The 17,466-nt window shown below is 32.1% G+C and overlaps 1 protein-coding gene and 1 long non-coding RNA gene across 2 annotated transcripts; one reads left to right on the top strand and one right to left on the bottom strand.

The window, feature by feature from the left end:
• Positions 1 to 3: 3 nt before the first annotated feature.
• Positions 4 to 17,003, bottom strand: LOC110998928. Its single transcript, XM_022267739.2, has 5 exons — positions 16,753 to 17,003; positions 7,635 to 8,016; positions 7,267 to 7,434; positions 1,416 to 1,551; positions 4 to 1,059 (listed from the first exon to the last, which is right to left on the bottom strand). Exons 2-5 carry the CDS (start codon positions 7,855 to 7,857, stop codon positions 924 to 926), a joined length of 663 nt encoding a protein of 220 aa, XP_022123431.1. The 5' UTR covers positions 7,858 to 8,016; positions 16,753 to 17,003; the 3' UTR covers positions 4 to 923.
• On the top strand, positions 4,737 to 6,102 carry LOC110998929. Its single transcript, XR_006750514.1, has 3 exons — positions 4,737 to 4,822; positions 5,244 to 5,338; positions 5,989 to 6,102. It is a non-coding gene; the product is annotated as an uncharacterized LOC110998929 (long non-coding RNA).
• Positions 17,004 to 17,466: the final 463 nt, after the last annotated feature.

Raw genomic sequence — 17,466 nt, 5'->3', positions numbered from 1 at the left:
AAATATTTTTATAAAATAATATTTATTTTTGAAAAGTTACAAAATAGAGAAATAATTACAGAAAACTTAACCTAATGGCACTAATATAAAATAAATGAAAATAATTTTGCGCTTACTCTTGAGTTCTTAATACTGTTAAAATCAGTGAGGTAAATATTTACCTACAGTACACTGGTATTCTTAGCCAACTTCTATAGCCAAAATTAAAATTTTATACAAAATACATGTTGACCAGGTTAAAACGAGCATCTATCACAATTATTTCATTTTAAACTGCGACGTTGCACGGTTTAGTGCCGATACGACTTTTCGTATTTACACGCAGGTTTTACTTTTTTAATTTATTTTCAGTGTACCGCTGGTATACAAAGTTAAAAAACTATACACATTGATTAGAATACTACTATACTATATTGTTGGAATTACTTATCTATAGACATTGTTACTTATACATAAAATGTATAAGTTTTATTAATATTAATGGATAACGGGTTTAGAATTTTGAAAAAACAACAATATATTTAATAAGCAAGTGAACGAACAGTAATAGACATAGTTCAAGGACAGGCTCATATTATTTTATTATAAAATTACTTTTTCTTATTATAGGAATAACAATCGACAGTACAACATTTACTGGACGGATTATTACATATTCAGCCTTATTCGCCAAAATGGCAATACACAATAGACGGCATAACTCATATTTGTAAACATTGAGAACTAAACTACAATCATTGTTCACCTTTCATGGAATAACTTGGTTTATTATCCGTCTTTAAGTACGTTATTATCAAAACTTTGCACTATTAAGATTTAAAAAACACCGCATCGAAATGTAAACCTCCTTTAGGTTAAGTGACTCCACTTAAAAAGTTAGAGTTCGAAAGGTAAAAGTTCACAAGAGATTCTTTAGATTAGTCTTAGTAGAGCATGATAGCTCCATTCAATTTTTCCTCTAACGCGGGGGCAGCGACGTCTGAATCGGGCGCATCTGACATTGCAATTAAAATGCACACATTGTTGATAAAAGCTGATATGCATGCTGCTACCACTAACCTGTAACAGTAAAAAAGATGGAATATTATTAGCGTCACTCAATATATTACATACTTTAAAAATCGTAAAAAAGTTCAATTTAAAACCTATAGATTCCGTCGCTTTAATTTGATTTGACAACTTTTGAAACGTCACAAAGACATCAATAATTAGTCATTTTTTAACTACATTCTAAACCAGATTAGATATTTAAACATAGGTTAGTGTGGTATTAAGTATATAAACATTTTTGTTTCTTCATTAATAAATATGATTAACACAGCCGTAGTTTATTTGAATTATTTCTTGCTTCTAAAGCACATAGTAACGAATAATTACCAAATAACATTATGCCAACTGAATGATAGTGGTCTTACCAGAAGGACAATCCAAGATCCGCCGTTAATTCGGAAGACCATGTATTTGCGAGGTCTTCTTCAGACATAACGTTATGCTGTAGACGGAGGAAGAACTCGGTGAGCCACACTGACATTGCGCCGAGACAGAATAGTACTGAAATTACAGTAACGTAATAATGTATAATGTGTAAATAATAATAATAATTAAGAAAAATATAAGTTTTTTAGGCGTTAAATGTATTTCTTAATATCCTGCCTCTGCAGAAGGCATACATAATAGAAAGTCTAATGGTCTTAAATTTATTTGCGTAAAGATAATAATTGTTTATTAACAAAACATGTAAATCCTTCAATTGAGGGTTCAAACTCAATATGTACTCAGTATAATGACATATACTGTTTTAATATTAATTTTAAAGGTCGAATATTATTTTTTAATAAATCGTGTTAAACAAAAATAATCACTTATTTTCCTTAGATCTCAATACCGAGAATATAGCTCATTAACGATAAATTTATATTTCTTTGCTTATGCGGGTAAATAACGTTGAATTATAATTTAAGCGTGGAATATATATTTATTCAACAAATTAATTAGTTATTTCGTTAAATATTCGTAAAGAGAGATATATAATATAAATGAAATATGATTAATTTTTAACGTTAATTTAAACAGATGTAAAAACTTGATTAACGAGATCAAATACCAAATTAACGTGTCAAAAATAATTGCTCATTAAGAAAGTTGATTAAAGCTAAGTTTAACCTGAAGGTTGTTACTCGGAGGCAGACGTAGGAACATGAATTAAGAAACATGAAGCACTCCATAATTATTCATGTTTTTTCAAGTTTAGTTTTGTATTGTAAGTATTTAATAATAATAAGCTTCTATTTGTCCACATCTTATTTTCCATATAACATACAAGTTTATCATTTTACGATGCGGCTCCCTTCTAGGAGAAGGCCTCTTCCAACGTTTACACCCTATTTCTTTAGAAATTGTAATAAAAACTGGACTGTAATAATAATATTTATTACAGGTATGTGTTATAGACCAGTGCCGAAGCCTTCAAAAATAGTAAAAAATGAAAAAAAATTACAGTAGGATGAAACCCATTAGAAATGCAGGGGAATATGATCAAAATGAAAGGAAAAATAAATTACGGTCGATCCGAGTTCGGGAAGTGGGAGGGGGGTGACTTTTAAGGGGGAAAAATTGTTTATCTTGATTTCCGGCGAAACTACCAGTCCTATGGAAAAAAGTTAAATGGCAAAGTTGTAGGTCATAAAAAGATCTACAACTTTGGTACTTACAATTTTTTCACATAACCTCAAAATTTAGGTGAAAAATTCAAAAAACCAAGTTTTTGGTTTTTTATTTATATCTTTTTTAAAAAGTTTGTTTTTTCTACGAAATTTGGTGAAAACTTACCTTATTATGTCCCAAATATACTGTAATTTATTTGATTAAAAATATTTATTTTTTCGCCTCATTTTAACTTAATATCAAAAAAGCATCCTAATTTTCAATCGAAAATTCTGACGTCAAAATTTCAGCTTTTTTCAAAAAGTTTGGGGGCTTTTTGTTCGTTGAAATATCTACTTTCTGATGGTGTAAAAAATATATACATTACTATAGGAAATATTATTAGAAAATGCAAAAAATTGAAAAAACCTCAAATTCGAAAATTTTCTTTTAATTATGTACAATTTTGAGGTATTTATTAAAATTTACACTTTAATTACTCAAAAAACGTAAGATTTCATGCTTCATTGATAAACGAAAAAATTGCAAATTAAAATATACTTCTATAATTAACAAACAAATAAGTTAATAAAGTTAATATTTAATAAGACATCTACAATATTTTGAAAAAGTTGTAGAATCTTCTGTAAATAATATTTGTAGATGCCTATTTATTGCTGTTTTAAGATAATTTATATACCTGAGTGACCTTCGGTGAATTTTGAATTTTTCTTTGAATAAAGTAAATTTCTCACAAATCACTTAGAGTAACTCAGCCTGCAGGTGTATTTTTAAAAACGATGTTGTACACTACTCTGTATCTCGAATACTGGCTAACGGTTTTTACAGCTGCTACGAAATAGCAGGTAGCAGTAAGGCCCAGACCCTCCTAGGTCCATCCCCACTTCTCAATGAAATAACTTACACTAGGCTAAAATTCACCGAAGGTCACTCAGGTATATAAATTATCTTAAAACAGCAATAAATAGGCATCTACAAATATTATTTACAGAAGATTCTACAACTTTTTCAAAATATTGTAGATGTCTTATTAAATATTAACTTTATTAACTTATTTGTTTGTTAATTATAGACGTATATTTTAATTTGCAATTTTTTCGTTTATCAATGAAACATGAAATCTTACGTTTTTTGAGTAATTAAAGTGTAAATTTTAATAAATACCTCAAAATTGTACATAATTAAAAGAAAATTTTCGAATTTGAGGTTTTTTCAATTTTTTGCATTTTCTAATAATATTTCCTATAGTAATGTATATTTTTTTTACACCATCAGAAAGTAGATATTTCAACGAACAAAAAGCCCCCAAACTTTTTGAAAAAAGCTGAAATTTTGACGTCAGAATTTTCGATTGAAAATTAGGGTGCTTTTTTGATATTAAGTTAAAATGAGGCGAAAAAATAAATATTTTTAATCAAATAAATTACAGTATATTTGGGACATAATAAGGTAAGTTTTCACCAAATTTCGTAGAAAAAACAAACTTTTTAAAAAAGATATAAATAAAAAACCAAAAACTTGGTTTTTTGAATTTTTCACCTAAATTTTGAGGTTATGTGAAAAAATTGTAAGTACCAAAGTTGTAGATCTTTTTATGACCTACAACTTTGCCATTTAACTTTTTTCCATAGGACTGGTAGTTTCGCCGGAAATCAAGATAAACAATTTTTCCCCCTTAAAAGTCACCCCCCTCCCACTTCCCGAACTCGGATCGACCGTAATTTATTTTTCCTTTCATTTTGATCATATTCCCCTGCATTTCTAATGGGTTTCATCCTACTGTAATTTTTTTTGGTTTCAAAAATTATCGACACTGGTCTATTAGTCAAATTGCATGCATTTGGATTGGATTGTATTTAACATTTATTAAAGTAATCTCTTCATTAACTGATGCATACAATAGTTAAATTTAGGATACTACCACCACATACCAACGAATGGCGTCGTAGCCATGCATACGCCCTTTAATTTAAGAGACAGTTTAGTAAATATAACTCATAAGCGTTGTCATTTTAGTTTGGAGTAAAAATGCTTCTGGACAAATTATGGAGTTTCCAGACGTCTATTATAAAAAAATTGAATTCGACGTGGTCCACCGTGGCTCTTACAATATAACTGATTGCGCTGCCGAACTCATTAATTGTTGGGAAATTATTAGGTAAAATTTTGAAATATTTTTGGGTTATTTTCCAGTATTTCATTAAAATTAATAAACCAGAAGCTTTAAGACATATGCATTGATTCGATATCTAAAACAGATAGTATCCATAGCATAAAGTTAATTTTTAAGCTATTGCATAGATTTTATCGCGGGCTTTGAGCGCGGCGACTGAATCCCGTAACGAAAAAAACCTAACACGATGACGTAATATAGGTGCAGCCGGTACGCGTTAGAGTGAGACAGACTATATAGGCGTGTTTGTCTGGTAGAGTGGTAGATTGAATTAATATCAAAGAAAAAATACTGCATAAATAAAAAGTAAATAAATGATTATAATTTCATAAGTTGATTGAAAATGCTATGCAATAGCTTTACCGCGGCAGTCCCCGAGTGCCACACGTGTTTTTATTTTGTACAGGCCAGATATAATATGTGACTACGAAGAACGATACTACGAGTCTGTGTGTGGAGCCCTGCGCAAGCACTGCAGTGGCAAATTTGGAGCAGTCGATGGTACTTAAAAATTAATTAACGGTAACATTTGGTATACAAAAATAGTGGCGCTACAACCCTTTTAGGTTTGGGCTTCAGATTTCTATAACTGTTTCACGATAATTGTCGATCTAATAGGCAAGTAGGTGATCAGCCTCCTGTGCCTAATGAACGCCGTCGACTTTTTGTGTCTAAGGCCGGTTTCCTCACGATTTCCATCACATTTTGACGCGAATATTAAATACAGTGTAGGAAGAAATTCCAATGGCGCACTACGACCTCATGCTAGTCGCACGCTGAAGCCCCTAGGTTGCTGCTCAACGTTTAGTAAAATATTTGTTTTAAAAATAACCATACTTAGCTTACGCTAGTTTATGTAAAATAGGTGTCCAGACATTCATCTCAAACGTGTAACCTTAAAAGTGATATTTTCATAACAGGCAATAATTTATCAACAGAAAATAATAAATTAAAGTGAGTTATGTCATTAGGTACGGTCTTACAGTCCTATTATTTACTTTATTAGCATTCCTTTTATTTTCTTTATTGAATGGTGCCTACTCCACGCACGAATCAACTTGGCACCTGATTTGGAGATAATCACATTTGGCGAGGTGCCTAGTTAACTTTTGCGTGTAGTTCTTTAAGAAAATATTTATTTGTGTTTACAGTCAACTACGGCAACATCAAGCCATTTTCATTATCATCATTGGTATGCGAGAGTCACCATATATACACGCGTCGTTACGTCAGTATACCCCGAAACGATTCTAGAGCTATGGCTATCTTGCGCGCACTCAATTATACAGATGATTTGGGCGGGGATATAAATACACGAAGATCTGTTTAGAAGAAGATTTACGATAACTTAATGTTTCTTGGCTATTTATGTGGATCAAATATAACCATAGGTTAGTATACTAGAGGTAATAATACTATTGTTTGTAATGAAACAAATAAGAATTAAGTGATATGAAAAATTATTCAACCTATTTGAGGTTTATTATTATAAAGAAAGGGGTTACTTTATAATGAAACTCCTTATAAAATAATATAAAAATTAAAATAAATTAAATGGATAACTTAAACCGTTTTTATTTAAATATAACTGAATCGGAGAGAGCACTCCGATACTATCGACATATTTGTATGTTCGCAGAGTGAATTCACAGTAGCGATATCGTGTATATTATGTGTTTAATATTATATATACACTTTATTATATTTTGTTAAATGATTCTCGACATTATCGCATTGGCATAGTCTGTAAGGATAATGTATGTATTTTTGTAATAAAGAAATAAATAACAAAATCTACACACAAACGATCTTTTTAATGGCAAGTCGCGAGCATAAGCTAGCTACTAAAACCACGAAATGAAAGTACTATCTGTCATAGTCTGTGGGGAGGTCGGATCACTTTCATTTTATATAATTCATTGACAATATCTGTTACGTGTCGCGGTCATTACAATTATAGCTTCAGTTTTTAATCGACTATTTTTTTAGTTGGCTTCTTAGCATTTCTTAGCTGGTTTGGCGTCAGAAGTCAGATCCCACAGACCCCGAGTAAGACAGTTTCTATACAGTGAGAAAAGAAACTCATTCGTTCTTATTCAATGAAACGGAACGTTTTATCGTATCGCATGTCTGAGATTGGGTTAGAGAAGTTGAGGCCAATTCCAATCAAGCAAAACATGCAACCAATTGGTCTTTCATTTGACGTTTTCGGCCCCACAAGCTTTATTGAATAAAAATCTGTGTAAGTAAGTGGAGGAAGGTATAGGTATATCCTGAGACCGATGCTCTAATCGATAGCTCGACCAAGGTAAGAAATATGCTCTAGCAAAATCAGAAAAAAGCAGTAAATGCGATTAAGACGAGAAATAGTGAGCTGCATTGAACTCATGCTCGGTTCAGATCTTTCAAAGATATTTTTTTTACATTACCTGTTGCACAATTAGTGAGTAAAAGTGGGCGTGGTTGTGCTGAGTGTCTGGCTGCAGATGCCAATGCGGCTAACACAGCTGCTCCCGCGCTAGCTGCTAGGGCTACTGCTAATTGGGCAGCTGTACCACACCACGCCCATCGGCGGGCAGGATGAGTTCCCGCGCCTACTGAAATAAAGATTATTGCTATCATCATCCAGTTTAAGTAAGATCTAAGGCTAGACTTATTTCTAAAAACCTTAGTCTCGTCTTGGTCTTAACTTAAATCAGCAAAAGCTGACAGATCGCGAAACTGGCTTGATTTGCGTGCTAGATTTTAAGTACTAAACATTATATCAACTCAACTTATAATATATAAATATACCTACTACTTAAATCGTGTGGCCTCCACCCATATCCGAAATTCAATTCTTTGTGCCCCTCAAAAAGTCCAAAGTTAATCCGGCCCTCGGATTCAGTGTTTTGCAACCGCCTCGCTCTTGCATCTACCCAATGCTGGGTTCCTAAAGATGCAACCAATAACGCTATACATAGACAGGACCCAAAGAAAGTCGCAAAAATCATGGACCGCTTGAACAAATTCAGCTTCATTTTGGTTTAGTTTTGCGTAGTACGCGCTGTTTCCGCTAGATGGCGTTATGTCACATTTCTTCGTTAAGTGATGAGTTTTCTAGTGAACGAGCGTGGGAGCAAATACAGCCATTGTTTATCATTACAGAGATTTTCTATGCGGTGAGACTGATGGAAAATCTGAAACAATACAATATGTCATGTCAATAGCACTGTAAATTTGTAGATTATAGAGAAAGTCTACAAGGTTAACGAATGCCTGCGACCTCACTCACAGAAATTATTACTTTAAGACAATTCTCCGAAATAAGTAATGTATATTTTGTACAATAAAACATTTTATAATAGTAACTAACTTTAATTAACGTTTAAATCTTATCAAAGTTAGCCAAAAGATATAATTACTACTAATTTTTATTTAGAAAAATATTTTCACAAGTAACAACGATTAAGCGATATGAAACAAATATAGATGTTATATATTATGTGTTAAAAATATCAGTTTAATAGATGTAAAACGCCTTCGAACAGGAAAGCGTACTTTAAAATTACTAACTGCCAACGGTTAGTCATTTAAATGTTTGTAGTATTTCGAGGTAATAACGTATTAAACATACAAGTATGGAGACATCCGGAAGATACTGGATTTAAACGACGTTCCAATGAATTAATAGGAATGTAAACAACATCAAAATCCGCTATTTTTTTAGTCTAAGCTAGGATTGTATTTATACCTATCGGAAGGGAAATGAAATCTAGGTGTACAACTTTCTGGATAGATCACGCCATACACATGAATGAGGACCGGTTTGTAATCCAGTCTTGTAACAGCTGATTTCACCATTGATGTTTTATTTAACACCTCGTAATGTGTACGACATTTGAATACTATGACGACGACCATAGCATAGCATTTTCAAAGCACTATGACTGTATAAAGTATAATTTAAAACTAATATAAAGCGAATTTCTTTTAAGTCATTAGTTTTCAGCTGATTAGTTTTAACTGGACATTTTTGAGGCTCATAACGCCATAAGAAAAACGATATATCTTAAAGAAAAACATAGGGAGACGAATAGTTAGAATATTAACTAGTGTGTTAGATATATGTAAATTAGTAAGTGAACATACCTAAAAATCAGATAATTACAACTATCTGAGCCACGGCCTAAAACGATCATTCGTGAAAACGTCATGGACACAAACAATTTTATAAAGTATGAAAAATCGTATAATTCCTGCGCACCTCTATACGGTTTTCACTAAAACAAACTGTGTGCTATTAACCTTAAAGTAAAACCATCTGAAGAAGTTATTATGGTTCCCCTGTCGCCGTCACGATGGGGTGAGCATGACTGAACAGCTGCTCTTCCGAGTTCCGCTTGTATGTGAAGGTCGCAAAGGGAGAACTATACACTGGCGTTTAATAATCGGGTTGGACTTTACGGTTTGACAGAGCATACGAAATTTGCTGATATTTCTAATTCAAATTACATACTATATTGAGCTACTAAAATTTAGTATTTTTTACATTAGATGAACGTTTCCCAATTCTTTTTGTATCATGCCCCAACTTAGTATTTCTAAAATTGTTATGGCCCTCCTATATAACACTTAATTTTGATACTAAAAATTGAATTGTTGTCATAAAAAACTTAAATGACTTTGTTCTAAGAAGACATTAGTCGAAAATTGTTAACGAAACACAATAAGAAAATTTTCAAAACATATTGAAAAACGTTGAGTCCATTTCCGAATTGGCCCACTTAACAATTAAATCCCCGTGTAGGGCGTCAATCCCACGTTGGGAAAAACTGCAATAGATAAAAGGGGCTCATACGTGCCAACAAAAGTATGACGATTTTTCTTACCAATTCATTCACAGCGTTCGAAACGTTCATAAACAACCTGCCTAAATACTCTGTCGTTATGAGTAAAACTAAATGCCTGCACAGCAATATTGTTGGTAGGAAAATGGAAAGTGATATTAATATTATCTTATTATGAATTTTAAGTATTACTAGTATTAAAGGTACAGGGACCAAACTTTTTATTTTGTTTTAACTTTATTTTTATTACATTTTAATTATTATGTTTATTATTCCTATGCAGGTTAAGAAAATTGTAAATACTATAATAAATGTTTTAATGAGCGATAAATACAGTATTACTAAATTATATTATATTGCACCTACTATAAACTGTATAGGATTCTTTTGGGGTAGATACATTGTTGCATCATTATCAATGATAGTTTTTTTACCTAAAAATATTCTTAACAAGTGCACCTCCAGTTCTATAACCCAAAGCATAACAAACTACGCAAGGGCGATACAAAAACTTACAGATTTGTTGCCATACATAACAGTTACATGTACCGACATTCTTTCAATACAATCAACATGCAAACGTAGAAACATAAGATTCATGTGACGTCAGCAGATTAGCAAAATTAACATTAGTCACGGATGGAGACATTCGCTAACCATGCGAAGGTCAATGTGAGATTTTTTATACATATATACGAGGGATTATGTAAGTTATGATATATATACGATATTTGGAAAGTATTATCAAAGTAGTATGTACTAAAACCGCTCTAGGAATTAGACGAATCAAATCTAGACCCACTTTTTAATTTAAAAAGACTTTATGTACAATATGAAAACTGCGAGCGCAACTTGATATTAAAAATGTTATGGTTAAATCATCCACAAACACTAAAAGGCCTTAACCTCGTCTTAAATATTATTTTACCTGATGAAAACCGCAAATAAAACCTTCATTAAGGAAATAAAGACAAGTTCTGGTAACATATATAAATATGGCACTATACGATGTTCTCTGCCTGACACGCATCGGGTTTGAATCCCAGATATTTGCATATTCTTATAATATTTTGCTTCACCATACCTCGACCGACCGATAGCGGTACAAGACAAAAGCACTGTTATCGGAGGCAAGGCTTCGGATTGAGAATTACACGTAACTTTAATGCATTAGTTTAACGTGATTTTTTATACAACAGAAGGCAAACGGGCAGGGGGCTCACCCGATATCAATTAATACCGCCAATAACACTCTCTAGCCAGAGGGCTGGCGAGTGCGTTGCCGGTCATTGGTACGCTCTAAACTTGAAGGACCATTAGTCGAATTGGTTTTGTTTCAGTGGTGGTTACGAAGCTCGAAAATAAATATGACGTCATAGATACACGACCAGACTGGACTTACTAATACCGTTAACTCTGGAGTATAGATATATCTGATATTGATGCAAACAATAACTACCTGAACAGTTACCTCCAAAGAATTCAGGTTTATCGCTATAACCGATCGCTGCTATAAACATTTATGTTATTGCTGATGTTACTCAAGTATTCATGTTCAATGTTTTTATATGTATACATAAGTAATCTCAATCTGTAATTGATTGAACGATAGATCACGAATTAGTTATCTGTACAATACACGCCCAACTGAATTGTTGCGACACTGCAATATTTTTTCCATACACACTTAGTTTAACCGTAAGTTGTATTGGAGATTAAAACTCATGTATTATTTTTATCAGGTAATGTTCAATCACCAACGGATCTTTAGTTTTTTGGACATGTATCAGGCTGAAAATTCTCCACTCGTGATTGGCACAGTGAAGAGAACCAGTCCTCGAAGGCGATCCTACACTTGTGGTCCCTACAGGTCTTACCATCACCTAGTCACTGAGGCATGCCGAAGACGGGGGAGTGGACGACATTGTGCGGCGTCACTAAAGCGACCGTCCGACCCTCAGAAATCAATGGCGCGACTGCAGAATCTTTCATATAGGTCTCATTGAACACGAAAGATACGCTTTACTAAAATTCCTCCCCCCTCCACTTAATATGACCCCTCACTTAGCATTTTTTTAAAGAAAATTCACCAAATAGAAAGCGTTCACAACCGTTTGTTTACTTTGATTATTAGACACCTGACCTCTCTGATAAAAGAATGTATTGTTAACAAAACTGTTACAGTAACTGTTAGACAGCCATGCTTAATTGATCTGATTTAGTGCGGAACTGTTTACATTATCTACTTGATTGATTGCATCAATAGTTCAGCGGTTCATGAATGTCGTACCGTACTATAGCCCTTTATTAATACTATTTTAAAGACCCGTAACAATGACGCGATATGTTTACGTCTGGGTCAATGATAATAAACTAGTACTCAATCGCTCAAAATTATACCTAAAACAATACCCACACAATTCCGCGAATAGTTAGCTTTAGATAATGTACCATGCTGATGCTTATAAGATTCGTTCCTATACCGTTGTAGAGTTGATGCGATGCGATGGCAAGAGTAGGGCATACCCTATCTGACCCTTCCCTATTGTGAATGATGTTCGTAGCGTATCTCTGTTCGTACAACGACGCTACTTCTTTAAGGGCACATAACGCGTTCCAAGCCATGACGCTTTCAATAATCCTTTGAACAAGTTCATAGTATATATGATAATTAATCATCATTCTACAATGAAGACGTAATAAATGTGTCTACTTTCAATTTCGTAGCGACCATTAAAATTGGTCCAATCTACCAAATTGCGACGTTTTCACTTATAATTTGCTTCGTGTTGCGCGGCGGAAATAACTTAAGCCGTTATTCACGATTTGTAATGGATTAACGATCAAATTTTTGATATGATAAAAATATATTATACATTTTACACGTTTTATTTAGTACCTATATCTTATACGGTGCAGTTTCATTTTGGGAATCCAATGTTAATGAAGTGACAGCGAATTTGTATGTGTAAGGAATTCCGACTATATATTGAGTCTAAATTTTTCTTGCAAAATTCTAGGAGCCATATTTTTCTTGAGGATTATTAAAATCAAATAGCTCTTATAGACAACACAACACAACACTAAAACATACATTCGCATTATTTATCCTGCTCACAAACTTTAGCACATCTTTCTATTACAATGAAACTTTCTCACTATTACACATACATTATACAACAATGGAGGTATCATGAATGTAATGTATAATATGTTTATAATATTCATCACGAATTTAAATAAGCGTGAAAGTAACCCACACCGAAAAAGAAAGACAAGAGTACATAATAGTTGTATATTATGTGCCACAGTAAATTTTAACCAAATTTTTGAAGGAAGGACAAAGAAGTTATTAATTCTATAGAGGCTCACTTGAATGTAAGTGATACACACTCATGACCACTCGCACTGCCAGAAGGCTCGCAAGTGCGTAGCCGGACTTTTACATAATTGATACGCTCTTATCCTTTTTTTATATCGTTATGTAACAAGAGGCAAACGGACAGACATTTGTAATAAATAGCCCAAAATTTGATGTTAAGTGATACCGCGCCCATGGACACTCACACTACCGGAAATACGTCAGTGGGCAGCTGGTTCCACATAGTGGTGTCGATGGACGTCGAGATGATACGATGATGAAACTGAGCTGCAGGTCCAAACAAGTAATAGGAGCGTCTAAAGATGTTTTTTGTTTCCACTAAAATCGATATACCGCAAATAACATTCTAAAAATTAAACATATTTTCAGGTGCCCCAGGAAAGTGTCGAACGATAATCCCATTTACTGAAATGAGATGCCTAGGGACTGATTATGTTAAACCAAGTCTTTAAAGAAATAAGAGGCCTAGGGACTGATTATGTTAAACCAAGTCTTTAAAGAAATTATAGGCCTAAGTAAGGACAAATATTGCGTGCTACCAGAAAACCATTTGATATTGCTATAACGTAACAAAATGAATGTATTCGACCATTACACGAATTATTTTTGCTATATATAATTTAGGCGATCATTATTAAGCAAACACGCAAAAGAATCATACACAACTTTTATGTGTAACATATATATTATACATACTTAATAAATAATAATTACTAAATAACGAACGGGTGAAGGAGATAGAGATATTTATTATCTATACAATAGTAGTATCAAATTGTTTTGTTTTTATGCAAAATGACAAAATACTTTTATTTAAGCAGATTTCTATAGGGGCTCGGTTACTGGGGTTTCGTTTCCACTTATCACGTTATCACTTATCTATTTTTGGTGTATTTTTGGAAGATGTTAAATAACGAAAGACTATATATATATAAACTGTTTACATAATTGATATCATGAATAACCTATAAAAATAATTTAATGTTTTGATCTGTCGTGTGCATTGCAATACGGATTGAAAGGTATAGGGCCATACTGTTTTGCTTATTTTAAGACTTATAAAAATAATCACAGATTCTGTAGTCAAGGTTATTTCATAAATATAAAATCACTTTAAAATACGCCTTAAGTGTATATCAATAATTAGATAGTGTTACTTAATTAATAAACTAGGGCGAGCCTAATTAGCTATCACAACAAATTGTATGCTAAAAACCGGTTAACTTAAACGGACCTGTTTCCGATTGCACTAAATTATTCGTGTTTTTTCTCACTATATTTAGCCATTACTTCTTACTCAATAATTAATTATACTAATGGACATAAATTTTAATCATTTCACTTTTTACATTTTTCGTTATTAATCTATAATTATCTGTTTTAAATTAATTCGAATTCGTTCAGCTGTTAGGTTCATCTCTCTGTTACCGCATAGTATGTATAAAAGTAAAATTAAGTTTAATAACGAAAATATAAATGCTTTAGATTATCATGAGATAGTTATCTAATACTATTGTAACAAAGAACAAAAGCAAATTTTACGTAAGATCACCGGTTCCGTGGCAATGTAGACGGGTAGCGGAAACTGCTATTGTACTAAATTAGAAATATCTTTGCTTTAAAAAAATTATTATATCTATATTACATATTATATATTTATATGTATATCACATTTAATAGGATTATAATAATTGCATAAATTAGTATGATTATTCCTGGTTAGTGCTTTGTAACAGGTATTGTATATATATTACAGAATAGGTTTTATATAGTTTCTTATATTCAGAAGTATATTACAAGGAACCTACGGGTTATAAAACGTAAGGCTCAGCATACAATTGAAGTTAAGTATGTTTTATTGTTTAATGTATTTAAAGTAAATTTGCAATTATAAAAAACAGTAGTGTTGGTTTAGTGCATTCAGCGTGCGACACTAATGACTAATTCTCTAAGGACTTTCTGTCTATATGCTATATGCAGTTAAAGGAAAACATCGCAAGGATACCGGCATGCCTGAGACCCAAAAAATTTACGGTGTAGGGCACACAAGGCCGATCCGATAATCTTGAAACAGATACAATAATCTGTCAGACCTAACAATTTTTTAGGGCTACAATTTTTTTAGTTATCAAGCAATCCCAGACTTTCGAAGTGAAAAATGTAGATGCTACTTCTACGAAGGTTAATTAAATAGAAAGCAAGTGAAATTACTTAAGACGTCCCATATCATACGCCGCACATACAAATTAAATCGCGTAATTGCTCAATTGTACTCGTTCTATCACAGGCGTGTGAGTAATTTTACACATTTTACATTGATGGCGGTAACTATTTAGATACGTTAGATATAGCTTGGATAGGTGTAACTGAAGACAATTATGTAGTAGATAAGGGCTATACATTATGAAAGATTCAAGAATATAAAATACATACATTTATGAAGTACTAATGTATCCAATCTGGCATTGAAACATAAAACATTTACATTTTGTAAAATTAATATCATAACTAGCAAGGTAAATTAATCAATGAATAGTTTTTATACCTATCATAATCATACAAAAACATGTGGCGAAGCATTCACCATGAGATTAAAGTTAATAAAAATAAAAATAAATATAATATTATACCTACTAATGCCTTATACCTTATAATATATATACTATAATTATAATATGTGTGCATCAAATACCATAAACCTTATATGATTATAACACGATTAAACACACATGTGATAATAAATAGACTAATTTGGATTAAAGAAATAAATATTAACACAAAAATAACCAATCATTTGTGTTTAGAAAATATATATATATATATATATATATATATAATTACTTAAGCATTGTTAAACTACTTAAACAGTAATATTTTATGTAAAATAACTATAATCACTTAGGTATAGAATCAATATTCAAGGATCATACTGAATTATTCACATTTTAAATTTTTAGATTAGTGATATGTACCATATTATTATGAATTAATAACATAATGATTAAGGGTTTTCGCAATATTTTAAAGGAATAAGACATGTCAAATGTGCAGCTAAACTTGACATTACAGGGTTTTTTATTGGACATATGGGACCCTAAATTTAACATTAATAGTATTAAGAAAAATCAAAGGATGTATTATTCATTAAAAATTGTCAAGGCATTGAGTAATGAAATGAAATATTATTTTATTTAAGGCAGGTAAAAAGCAAGAGATGTTGGTAACAAGACATGGTTTCCAATGATGTGAGAAAAATATTGATGCAATAGCAACTTGAGACATTGTCTGCTCAATGATTTGCTTGAAGGAGATAATAAAACTTTAAATGAGCAATATTTACCATAGTTATGATAAACATAACAATTTATGTTATGTATATCATAATAAATAAGAAATATTTTAAGTTAATATTTTAGGTAACTTTTGTGATACCGAACACAATAAGCTGATGATATTATTTGTGAAGAACCATGTTCTGCAAATAAGTTAGAATATAAATTCAGGTCAAAGCGATACTAGAAAAGAAATGCAGTATTTTCACCAAATAAATATGTTTAGTACCAACATTGAGATTATTTTTAATCTCTTATACTATTTAGCCTTTAGGTAAGAAATGGTAATGTATTACATTTCGTATATCATGATGTCCAATTAAAATAACAAAACATTATAATTAAATTAAAAAAAAAACAAATTGTACCCACCTGAAACTTTACTGACGACACGCAGGCGGTATTCGTATTTCGTATTCGGCCTTGTTTTGACTAAACAGGATATTGAATACCTACAACTTTAACATTATACCTACACTAACCATTAGCTTTGAAGTTAAAAAATGAACTAAATAATTTAAATCAAGAAAAGACACTGTGAACTAAGATGTACAATGTATTAAATTGTTGTATATTATAACAATTTGGCGTTAAGAAACGTCCTAATACAACTCTCCAAATACTCGGAATGACAATGACTGACGATTGAGTTATGAGTATTGACAACTGACAACTAACTACTTACGATGAGTGACGCTTTACCATTAATGTCAAGCTTTTGTCAATTGTAATTATGTGACTTGTGAACGAAGAGTAATTGTAGAGATTAGTATGGCAAGACTAAGATACTAAACTGCTACAAGAAATTTACGGCTACTAAAAGCTAAAAATTAAATAAATACAATTTAAACAAAACTCAATACGGTCCGGTGCGCCACACACTGGCAAACACTGGCACCCATTTAGACCCGGAATCTCTTAGCATTACCTCAAGTGTCTCTGTGGCTTTGAAGTAAGTTGCCTTGGACACCATCACCTCTATTGCCAAAATAGTGCAGATACATTTTCTCGTCACGCCGCACTCAAAGCCGCTCTCTTGCCTCTGACAATGTTCTATAAATTTTGGAGCCAACAAGTATCACTAGA

The sequence above is a fragment of the Pieris rapae genome, chromosome 11 (assembly GCF_905147795.1).
Source record: "Pieris rapae chromosome 11, ilPieRapa1.1, whole genome shotgun sequence".
NCBI lineage: Eukaryota > Metazoa > Arthropoda > Insecta > Lepidoptera > Pieridae > Pieris > Pieris rapae.
Note: the sequence above shows the minus strand (reverse complement) of the source record. Positions and strands in the feature narration are given on the sequence as shown.

Excerpts from the sequence above, each read along its gene's own strand:
- LOC110998928 (XM_022267739.2), bottom strand. The coding sequence starts at position 7,857 with ATGAAGCTGAATTTGTTCAAGCGGTCCATGATTTTTGCGACTTTCTTT. Across the intron at positions 7,435-7,634 it reads GAGGCCACACGATTTAAGTA|TAGGCGCGGGAACTCATCCT; the intron begins GTAGGTATATTT and ends TCTTTATTTCAG. Across the intron at positions 1,060-1,415 it reads GATCTTGGATTGTCCTTCTG|GTTAGTGGTAGCAGCATGCA; the intron begins GTAAGACCACTA and ends TTACTGTTACAG.